The sequence below is a fragment of the Tenrec ecaudatus genome, chromosome 12, assembly GCF_050624435.1.
Source record: "Tenrec ecaudatus isolate mTenEca1 chromosome 12, mTenEca1.hap1, whole genome shotgun sequence".
In the NCBI taxonomy this organism is placed as follows: domain Eukaryota; kingdom Metazoa; phylum Chordata; class Mammalia; order Afrosoricida; family Tenrecidae; genus Tenrec; species Tenrec ecaudatus.
This window is the reverse complement of record NC_134541.1, coordinates 127,279,804-127,291,084: the sequence shown is the minus strand read 5'-3', so window position 1 is coordinate 127,291,084 and position 11,281 is coordinate 127,279,804. Positions and strand designations below refer to the sequence as shown.

At 58.8% G+C, this 11,281-nt stretch overlaps 1 protein-coding gene across 1 annotated transcript; it reads left to right on the top strand.

Annotated features, from left to right (window-relative positions):
• The first annotated feature begins 939 nt into the window (after positions 1-939).
• On the top strand, positions 940-3,655 carry TMEM270 (transmembrane protein 270). Its single transcript, XM_075528758.1, has 3 exons — positions 940-1,011; positions 2,814-3,230; positions 3,377-3,655. The coding sequence occupies exons 1-3, from the start codon at positions 940-942 to the stop codon at positions 3,653-3,655; spliced, it is 768 nt and encodes a 255-aa protein (XP_075384873.1).
• The last annotated feature ends 7,626 nt before the right edge of the window (positions 3,656-11,281 follow it).

Sequence of the window (11,281 nt, the reverse complement as noted above, 5' to 3'; positions counted from 1 at the left end):
GGCCCCCGCCTGCCACACTGCTAGTGTGCCCTGGCATTTACTGGAACCTGCCAGGACCCGTGAAAGGAGCCCTGAAGATGTAGTGGTTACGCCTTGGGCTGCTAACCGCCAGGTCAGCACTTCAAAACCCCCAGCTGCTGCACAGGAGAAAGACGGGACTTTCTACTCTCTCAAAGAGTTACAGTCTCAGAAACTCACAGGGGCTGTTCTACTCTGTCCTACAGGGTGGCGGTGAGTCGACATTGCCTCCACCGCAGCGAGTTTGGTTGTTGGTTTAGCCAAGACCCACGTGGCTTTGGCGGACCTCGCCACTCAGCTGCTGCGGCACCCGACATCCCAGGAACACTAGGAGCCAGTTGCCGCTGACTTGACCCCAATGGCTGGAAGGGAACTCCATAGGATGGTTGGCGGCTGGTGATGATTATTTTTGTTGTTGTTGAGGGAGACGGACAATAGCTCGCCAGGCCTTTCTTCCGAGGCGCCTAGGGGTGGGCGAAAACCCTCCAAGCGCCTGGTTTCGCAGCTGTGGGGAAATGAGTTCTGTTAAGCGGTCTTTTTGCCTCCAGGTCCCCTCCCCGATAAGCCCCCAGGAAACTGTCTTTGGTCTGGCTTTTACTTCAGGGAGTGTGACTTTCGTCCAGCACAGGGGTGTCAAACTGGCAGGCCCTCGAGGTCATTTTTTGTGGCTCATGATGCTCTGAAATAAAATGAAAATAGAAAAAATTGTTATGAAGAAAATGGCGCTTAGGGGAGATCGAGGCAATGCCGGACACACAATTCCCCTGACTTCTTCCTGCCTGGAGGGAACATTGAGGGGCAGGAAGAAGTCAGGGGCTTCCTAAGGCAGCTGCGTCCCCATGGTAACTTGGCCCCACCCTGTACCACCTGTGATGTCACCCTGCAGGCTCTGCTGGCTGGAGGGTGGAGGAAGGGCCAGACATGGAGGTCACCCCGCTGGTCAGGCCTAGTCTATCGGGGATTGTCTTGCAGGTTGTAAGGCTCTCGATGCTGGTGAGTATTTGTGTGAGTGAGTGTGTATCTGTGAGTGTGAGTGTGTGTGAGTGTGTGTGAGTGAGTGTGTGTGTGAATGTGTGTGAGTGTGTGTGAGTGTGTGTGAATGTGTGTGTGTGAGAATGTGTGTGTGAATGTGTGTGAGAGTGTGTGTGTGTGAGTGTGTGTGTGAGTGTGTGTGAGCGTGTGTGAGAGAGTGTGTGAGCGTGTGTGTGAGTGTGTGTGCATGCGCGAGAGCGTGTGTGTGAGTGTGTGTGTGTGTGTGTGTGTGTGTCTCAGGGCAGGGGCAGGGCCTGGGCAGGTCCCAGGGGGTTGAAGTACCCCAGCCCTCCCTGTCTCCATCAGTGGGGTCAGAGGACCACCTGCCCTCTGGGGTGATTTGACTATTCCAAGAGGCCCCATCCCTACCCCATCCCTTCGACTCTCTAGCCCATCTTTCGGAAATCCGCAAATGCCCAGGGTTGAGGCTGTCCAACCAAACCACAACCTCCCAGCAGGTTGAGTTATCAGAAAAGGGCCCCCTGGGTCGGCCACTGTACCTTAGAGAGGGGACGTGATCCGGTGTCCCAGGCACAAAGGGCTTGGAGTCTCGAGGATTCCCTTCCTGAGCTGCGTGACTTGGATCGAATCACCCCGCCTCTCACGGCCTCTGGCTCCGCACATGGTGGGCTCCCGACTCCACTCTGGGAGAGGGGCCTTGCATTCCTCTCCCAGCGGGAACCTTTGGTCCCCTTCCTTTCCGGGCACAGTGCCACCTGTCTTCTGAGGGTCTCTGCCTCAGATGACTGCCTCTCTGAGCGGTCCTGGGCCCCAGGCCCTGCAGGAGCTGTGTCTGACACACCCTTTCCCTGAGGGATGGGGGTGGCAGGTGGAGGGGGTCCTAGAGGGCTCTGAGAGGGCCTGTCAGCACCAGGACCCAAGCCTAACTTACCCCCCTATTGTCCACCCCCTTCCCCAAGACCCCTCTTGAACATGCTGTTAGTGATGGAGGTGCCCTAGTCACCCAGGCCTGGAAGTCTTCTGGGCCCTTCTCTCCTCTCAGCAGATCAATCATGAATTCTCTATCCTCCCCACCCCACCCCACCCCACCCCACCCCAACTCCCATCCAGTTTCTCTCCTCAGTCACCCTCCTGACCCCGTGAGAACAGGTGGCCGAGGAGAAGCAACTGACCTGGTTCCAATCCCGCCAGGGAAAGTTATGCTAACATAAAGCCACCTCCTTCAGCCTGGGTGTGGGGTGGGAGGGGAACACAAGCCCAAATGAATGACCCCAATTCACTGCTCTTGAATGGATTCTGCAGGAGAAAGGTGGAGCTCTCCACTCCCATAAACAGTTCCAGTTCCAGAAACCATGGGGTGGGGTTGGGGGGTAGGTGGGGTGGCGCTCTGAGTCAGCATTGACTCAATGGCAGTGAGTTTAAGTCGACTCTAAGTTTCCCCGGGACCCGTGAGGACCAAGTCAAAATGCTCCCTAGGGATTTTTGAGACTGGAAGTCGTTCTAGGAGCAGGCAGCCTCATCTTTCTCCTATGGAAGGGCTGGTGGGATGGAACTGCCAACCATGAAGTGAGCAACCTGTCACTGAACACCCCGCACTACCAGGACCCCTTGGAGAACAACCTGAGCATTTAAATCCAACTCAATAAAACGAAATCCTATTCCGGGAGTCTCCCAAGGCTCCCACCATGGAGCATGAAGCCCTTGGGGCACAGGGGCACGGGGCACGGGGTTGGGGGAACTGCAGCCTGGAGCAGAGGAGGGTCTGGCCCCAGGTGATTGACAGTCTCTTCTTCCTCCTGCAGCTGGTCCAGAACCGGAGCCACCTCTACAACTTCCTGCTCTTCAAGATTATTCTCTTCAACCACTGGGTGACTGGGCTGTCACAGGAGGCTCAGGGCTCAGGCGGCAGGCAGAGCTGCCTGCCCCTGGTCACAGCCTGCCGGGTGGGCCAGGCCCTGCGTGCTGGGCTGGCGCTGATAGCCACCCCAGTGTGGTTGGCTCTGTGGGTGCCCAGGCTGGTGTGGGGCAGTGTGCTCGGCTGTGTCCGCGTCGTGGACCTGCACCCAAAGAAGTGGCTGGGCCTGCCCACAGCCACCTGGACAAACCTGCTTGTGTCGTGTCTGCACAGCCTGATGCTGGTGACCTTGCTGTTGTTACTGTTGGCCTGGAGGCTGGGCCGGGTGCTCCACCGCTTCAGCCTGGGCCAGCTGTCCAGCCAGGTGGGTGAGCTGGGGCTGCTGAGGGCAGGACGGCATGGGAGGTCCTGGACAGGGATGGGCTGGGGGCTAGCAGCCAGGAGTACATACCAGGTGACCTTCTGGTGGCCGCTTGCTTACTTCCCTGGCTGCCCCAGGCCCTGCTGGAGAACCGCATGGTGCTGAGCCTGGGGGCACTGCTCAAGCGTCTGTCTTGGAGGATGGAGAACGCGGCCCTCCTCACCTCCTGGCGCCTGGCCTACCTCGTCACCTGGGCCACCTGCCTCGCTTCCCACTTGCTGCAGGCAGCCTTTGAGCACACGGTCCAGTTGGCCCAGGAGGCTGAACCCCAGGAGGCCTCGGGGCCCCTGCTTGAGGCTCTGTGCCCTAAGCCCCTGACCCTTGAGACTGGGCCAACCCTGCCCGAGCCGGAAACCCCTGGAGAATAAATGGGTCCCTATCAGCAGGAGGCATGTTGTGTGTGTGTGTGTTTCTGTGTGCCTCCTCCCGGGAGCCAGGGACACACAAGCACCTATTTCATGCCGGACTCTTGCCAGCTCAGACCCGGGACCCAGAATCACAGTCATGGGCTCCGGCTTTCTGAGGAGAAAACAGGGTCAGAAGGATGTGTCTGTACCCAAGGTCCGAGGAAGTAGCGACAGAGACACCTTTGTAGGGGCAGCCCCGCCCCTCAAATTTTTATTTCTGGAATGCCTAACTGCATCTAACTTCCTATCTCGAGGCTTCTCAGGAGTTACAGTACTCAGGGCTGTGGGGGTGCCAGGCACACTCTGGCCTCTGGAGGGTGCCAAGACCTCACATTCGAGCGACTCGGACATTCTTTGAGAAGTCGTCCTTGAAGCAGAGGGCAGCTAGTCCATTGTTTTCTTTTACATACTTAGTAACTGCGCTTCCCACTCCTCCCACACACTCATCTCCCCACAAGTCCACATGTCCATCTGCCCATCCATTCAACTGTCCATCCATCCATCCATCCATCCATCCATCCATCCATCCATCCATCCATCAATCCCTCCATCCCTCCATCTGTCTATCCATCCATCCACCTGTCCATTTATCCATCTGCCGTTAGCTGGTTTGCTCACCCACTCACCCATCCTCCTAGCCACCAATCCACCAGTTCCTCCACTCCACTGTTCACCCATCCACCCTCCCATCTATTCTCCCATCCACCAATTCATCTCCCAATCTGTCCTTCCACTCACCCAACTCTGGCCTGTTCATCCTCCCCTGGACCAGCCTACCAACTAGTTCATCTATCCATCCACCTGCCCATCCTTCCATCCATCCATCCAAATCCATCTGTCCTTCCTTCCATCCACCTCTTTCAGGAATAACCTCAAGGTGAGCGGTTTGAAACCACCAGCTGCTCTGTGGGAGAAAGAGGAGACTTTCTACTCCTGTAAAGAGATACAGCCTTGTTAACCCACCGGGGCGGTTCGACCCTGTCCTGTAGAGTTCTATGAGTAGGCATTGATTCGATGGGAGTGAAAAGAACTAATTTAAACACACACGTACAAAATCCCCCCACTTCCCTGGTTCTTACATGATGAGCTGGGCGTTTGTGGGAAGGCTGCTTGGTGCACCGGCAGACCTGCAGGTAAATGCACGGTGCACATGTTGGCTGATGAAGTCCACACAACACAGGTCCAACCACACTGGTATCCACCCCTCTCGTTGCCAAGTCCATACGATTAGATGGTCTGGATCTTTCTCTTGGTGGCTGGGGAACATCCAGGCTAGCTCCCATTTCACAAGCTGTGTTGCTGAAGACCGCTGCTCAGTGTGTGGCCTGCGTGTGGCCACGGCTCTACCCGAAGCTACCTGGATTGCCGAGACCAGCGGTCACCCTTTGCTGGCAGGCTTCGGTGGCATTTGCAGACTAAGACGAGGAAGAAAAGCTTGGTGACAGGTCTGCTTCCAAAGACTCATCAATGGAAGCCTGTGGAGACCAGCACATTATTGTCGGAGACAGGTCCAGGGCATGAGGTGCCGGCCACCCAGCAGCCACAGCGGAGGAACCAAGCACACCAGCGAGCAGGAGGCTATCGCAAGAATGGGCCACGTTCTGTCAGGTGGACATCAGGTGGTCCTGAGCTGGTGCTGGTTAGATGGCAAAGAACCCCCCATCTCTGAAGCAGGGAGCAGGGCGGGCTCTGGAGGAATTGCCTGGGGTGCCAGGTGGGATGTGGTCCCTGCCCTGCAGGTGGAGGTGGACCTTCCTCTGTGTGGTCCACAGCCTTGCTCCACCCATCCCACCACATCCCCACCTTCCTGCACCTGAGTCCTCACGCTGCTGCTGGCTGACCTTGGACAGAGGAGACCAGGGCTGCCAGGGGTTTCGGGCAAAGAGCTCCTTGGCCTAGCCAGCCCGAGGGAGAGGGGTTAACCTGGGCCCTAGACCTGGAGGGTGGGGGGGCTCAGCCCTTGCTATCCTGAGGGTGCCCGGCGCAGGTGTTGTCCCCCAAGACTGTGCAAAGGTCTAGCCCCATCTCTCTCACCTGTCTTCGCAGTTTTGGGTCAAGGACACACACTTCCGGGGGAAAGAGGAGGCTGTCTGCTTCCATAACAGTTTACTGTCCAGGAAACCTACAGGGAGTCTTGATGGTAGTGGTTACCCATGGGCCTGCTCTTTACGAGGTGAGCAGTTCGAAAGCACCAGTTGCTCAGAGGGAGAAAGACCAGGCTTTCCACTCGTAAGGAGTTAAACTCAATCAATGCCGACAGTAACTCTTTATAGGAGCAGAGTGGATGGTGACTTTGAACTGCTGACTTTGCAGTTAAAAAAAAAAGAGTGACTGTCTCAGAAACCCACAGGGGCAGTTCTTCCCTGTCCTGTAGGGTTGTCATGCTCTATGGCAGTGAGGTGGCAGTGGCATCAGGACACCACAGTGGAACCCTGGGCCTGCAGTGGTGACACGTTGAACTGCTAACGGCAAGGTCAGCTGTTCGAAACCACTAGTCTCTCCTAGGGAGATAGGAGAGGCTTTCTACTCCCGTAAAGAGTGACAGCCTCGGAAATCCACAGGCCTGTCCCGTAGGGTCACCGTGAGTCTGAATTGACCTGATGGTAGTGAGTGAAGAAATGAGGACACGGGCAGGCGAGAGGACCCCGGTGGCTGGAAAACAGTGCTGTGTTGTCTTTTTGGTTACGCAGGGCTGGGGGCTCACTGGGAGCCATTCCTTAGGGCTGGGGGCAGGGGAGTTTTCCTGGGGCCGGGGAAGGAGTGTTTGAACTGAGCCTGAAGATAGGAGTGGGCTGCAGCCCAGAGAAGACGCGGGTTTTGCCCAGATCTGATCCTTGCTGTGCCAGCTTTGTCAGATTCCTGTCCTCTCTGGACCTTAGCCACTGGGCTGATCTGTTCAGGCTGGGCATCAGTGCTTAGGGTGGCAGGCCTGGAGTCTGCCTTGGGAAGGCCCCAGGCTGGGGTGATGGGGTGGCCCTGGGCATGGGGAGGCTTAGGTGAGGAGACGCCCTTCGCTGCCTGAACCCCAGGCTGGGGGTGAGACCTGGCCTGGGAGAAGCTTGGACTCCAGGCTCAGCCCCCATCTCTCGGGGGAACTTGGAGAAGGCGCTGCTTTCCCTGTGCCTCAGTTTCCATGTCTGTGCAGCACCCCGTGGGAGGATCAGCACCCGAGGGTCCTCAGTGCCCTGACTCTGCTCCTGGCCCTTCAGGTGGGAGGTAGACCTGGGCTGGTGCCGAGCTCAGCTCCCAAGGGATGCAGCTGGGTAAGGATGGGTAGGACTCCTTATACAAGATGAACTGGTTCTCAGATCCCCTGCCCTGGGGCATTGCTGGCCAGCAAAACCGCCCTCCAGCTTTTGTAGAGGCCGGCACCCTGGGCTGGGGCTGAGCAGGAAGGAGCAGGGGCCGGACGCTGCCCTTTGCGCCTCGCTGACAGGCTGGGTAGACACTGGGTTTGAGCTTCCTGGCTGTGTGACTCTGGGTAAGTGACTGAAGTCATGAACCTCAGTTTCCCTACTCTGCCAGGATATAGCCACAACACCCCAGACCCTCACAGGAACACTACCCAGTCATTCCTTCGTGTGAGGTCCCAGCTCTGGCCTTAGCATGAAGGCTCTCAGGAAGCCCCCTCCCTTTCCCCCTTCTCTAGGGTCCCAGAGGCCCCAGTGAACAAGGTCAGCCTGCCATCTCCGGCCGGAGTGCGTGTTGGGACCTTGGCCCGCCAGAGGGAACAAGTGGGGGTCAGGGAGAGGAGGGCCCAGGCAGGGTGGGGGAGCTGCTGTGGGGCTGGGCAGTCGCTCCACGCAATCTGTCTGCTATGCAGTCCCGGTCGGGTCTGTATTTATTTATGCTGAGCGTGTATTTATATCCGCCCCTTTCTCATTAATAGGGCAGGAAATGGCTGGAATTGTTACATACCTGGCGGCCCAGGGGTCCCACTCGGCCAAGACACACAGGGCCCTGGCTGCCCCAGCCCGATCCATGGCCCCCTCCTCAGTGGGCCCCCAGGCTCCAGCCAGAGGTCGAGGCACTCCAGGACCACCTCAACAGCCTTGAGCTTTGGCCTACACGCTGAACCCTCAGTCCTAGCAGGGAATTATCTCAGAGCCCCGCTCCTGTGCCCCACCCCTGACCTCATCTCTGCCCTAGTCCAGATAATGGGGCTGGGGGCATCGACTGGAGGGCTGGGGAAGGATCCTTGGCGGGAGGGCAGAGGGCAAGGAGCAGAAGGCAGAGGTGTCCTGAGCTTCTTAGGAATGTGGGCAGAGTGCAGGTCCTCTTGGCAATAGGTGTCCCAGGCAGTACCCTTTCTTCCACTGCCCCCACCTAGAAACTTCCTCTCCCTCGGGAGGGTCTCTGGGTAACACCCTCCACCCCCCACCCCCCGCCTGCTGCCCCAGCCTCAGGGAGCTCATCCCTGTCCTGTCGTGCAGGCCTCAGGGCAGGACAAGGCTTCCACTGGGCCTCCATACTACACTCAGACCCAAGCCAGAATCTGTGTCCAGGCCGGCGGTGTTTGGGCCAGACCCCAGGTGGGGCTGCCAGAGCCGAAAGGCGCGGCCCCCCTCCCCAGAGCACTCGCCTGACATAACCTATTAGTGCTTCTCTCCTCAGTCTGGACACCCCTTCCCCCCTGCCCCTTGGCCTCCTCACTCAGGCCAGACGCTACCTCCGGCTGCCCTCTCTGTCCGGCGGGGCCTGGGCAGGGGTAGAAGGGGGTTTCGGGACCTCTGACGTCCCAGGCCCAGCTGTGCCTGTTCACCTCTCCCCTCGGTGCTGTCTACCCAGAGGCCTCTGCTCCAGCTGGGCTGCTGGGGCCAGCTGAGCTGGACCCCCGTGGTCTGCTTGCTGTGACCACCAAGCTCTACAGACTGACTTTGAAGCCAAAGTGTAGCCACGGGCTGGACTTGGAGTCTCCGCTCAGGGGAGGACTGGTGGGGGCTTTCTGGAGAGACCACCTGCTGCCTTCTTCTTTGCTCCTCCAGGGCCTGTCGGACCCCTTGTTGATGCCAAGGGGGCTGGCGGAGGGGTGGGCATCTGGTTCTCTAGGCTGCATGGTGGGAAGGGGCTGCTGAGGGGCGGCGGGGGTGGGGCGGCTCTGTTTTGGACTAGGTGCAGGGATCTGAGCCAAAGGTGCTACAGGGGTGGGGTAGGGGGGCTGCCAGGCATCCCAAAGGCCCTACATTGAGGATCGTGGGCAGGGAGCCTGGAGTCCCCCCCTTGCCAAGCCCCCCTCTTGGATCCATGGGGGAGGGACAATTATACCCCAGACAGGGAGCTCCAGGAAGCCACAGAAGGGGGCTGGGCCCAGAGTGAGCACTCAGTAAATGGGGGAGCCTTTCCTTCTGAACCCCTGCCCTCCGCTGTGACTGTTCAGCTGTAGCTGAGCCCTGGGTCCATGGTCAGTTTCGGGGCTCCTGTGTCTCCCCTTCCCAGGTGAACACGTGGTATGTGTTCAAGGCTGGTCGCCTCAGAGCCCCCTGGGCTGGGCTGTGGCCCTCATGTCCTAGTCTGAGGAGGATTTCTGTTAGGTTTAAAGGGGCGGGAAAGGGGAGGCCTTGGGCTGCAAATCCCCCAACCCACGCAGATCCCCTGCAGGGAGGGCCCCTTTGGGTTCTGCCAGTCTTAGAGTCTGGGCTTTTGTGAACTGCACCCCGCTTCAAGATTCACAGGGGCCGCTCTACCGGGTCTACCCAGGGGCCAGCAGGCAGAGGCTGGGGTTCAGGGGGGCTCTGGGCCCAGCTCCCCGGGTCCCCACTGCAGCTGATTCTAACAGTCACTCTAGCTCCCTCCTCACACATCTGGAGTGTGTTCCACCCCAGCCCAGGCCCACATCTGGAGGCCAAAGCGGGCTCGCCAGCTAAACCCGGAGCATCTGGGCCCAGGGAGAGCCTGTTCCCAGGTTAACACGGCCCAGATGGACCCCTGGCTGCTCCGCCCCGTCTCCACGGCGGCGGCCGTCGGAATGCAGGCCGCACATCTGGAGGGCTGGATCCCGAGTCATCCATCCGAGCCGCTGGAGCCCGGCGGGCTGGAGTGGGTGGGTGCTGCCCAAGCACCCCAGGCAGAGCCTCACCTCCCTCCTGACGCCTTGCTCACCCAGCTTTGCCTCGGCTGCCTGGGGAATAGCTTAGTTCTGATGTCACCTGGACACAAGTCCCTTACCAGAAGTGGTGACAGTCACCAGTCTGCTGCAATGCCACCAGCAGCCTCTTGGCACCGTTTGAAAGAGCCTTTGGGCCCCTGGAAGGTCCGCTGCTCTCTCCCCTGGAGAGCTTCGTCACTGTAGGGGCTGCCATAACTGGGAGGGGGATCACGCGGGGTCCCCCTCACCGTGGCCACCACATCACTGCCAGAACCATTCATTCCGGTTCTCCCCGAGGCTTGGCAGGAAGGGGATGGAGTCCAGCCCTGAGGTCCTCAACTCAGAGAAGAGCCTGGGAAAGCAGGTATCTGAAGGGCCCGGAACTGGTGTCTGGGACTCGGGCACTGCCCAGCAAATGCTCAGTCAGGGGAGGAGACACAGCCCTGGGGCAGCCGGGGGACAGGCAGGTCAGGATCTGGCTGGTGGAAGCTTTTCAGCCGCAGGGTACCCGGGTTTCTTCCCCTTCAGCAGGGTGTAGACCCTGCTCTTCTGACCTCGAAGGGCACCTGTGGACATCAGTCACTGCCATGCTGGTAGTGAGGTCCCCATCCCGGGGCATCCAAGCTGTTAGGGCTGCTCCCTGTCAGGGTTCTGTGGAGTCAGTGCCTAGCACTTCCCTGCCGAGCATGCCCTGGTCAATTCTGACCCCGAGTGAGTGACCCTGGATGACAGTCACACTGCCCCACTGGCTTCCCCAGAGCAGCTCCTGCCCCACTGCAGATGCCTCTGGGAGGATGGGAACCGCCCCCTTTTGATTGACAAGCCCTCTTTTCAAACCAAACCCACTGCCGCTGAGCCAAGGCCAACACAGCCTAGCCCAGCGGGGCAGACTAGAGGCTCCTCCTCAGCCCAGTGGCATAATGGTTACACCCTGGGCTTAAGCCACAAGGCCACAAGTTCTAAACCATACGGCTCTGTGGGAGAAAGACAAGACTTTCTGCTCCCAGAGAGTTATGGTTTTGGAAACTCACGGGGGCAGCTCTACACTGTGTATGGGGAATTGACTAGTTGGGCATTGAGTTTTATTTTGGGGTGTGGGGAAGGGGATTAGGGTTTCTGAGACAGTAAACCTTTATGGGAGCAAATAATCTCGTCGTTCTCCCTAGAAGCATCTGGTGGGTTTGAACTGCTGACTTTGAGGTTGGCAGCTTGCCCCTTAATCGACTGTGCCACGGGGCTCCTTTGTTCCCAGATTCAAGGAGAGTTCTGCAGTGTGGCCTTCCCAGAACCTGAGCCTATGGTGGGAGGGATGAGTATCTATGGGGCGCAGGTGAGGTATTTGGTGGTGGGGGGTGGGAAGTTGGGAGTGGGCCAGTGTGTAAATGGTGCTCAGAACACTGAGAAGGGACAGCGGCCCGCAGCTGCCTGGAATGGACAGTCTCAGTCCTCACCTGGCCGGGCAGCCGAGGCCTGGGCTGCATCTGCACCCCGGGGGCCAAACC

Bases quoted from the DNA above. Each gene is read 5' to 3' on its own strand.
- TMEM270 (XM_075528758.1), top strand. From the start codon at position 940: ATGGAGGTCACCCCGCTGGTCAGGCCTAGTCTATCGGGGATTGTCTTG. The intron at 1,012-2,813 runs GTGAGTATTTGT...TTCCTCCTGCAG, and splicing joins TTGTAAGGCTCTCGATGCTG to CTGGTCCAGAACCGGAGCCA. The intron at 3,231-3,376 runs GTGGGTGAGCTG...GCCCTGCTGGAG, and splicing joins TGGGCCAGCTGTCCAGCCAG to AACCGCATGGTGCTGAGCCT.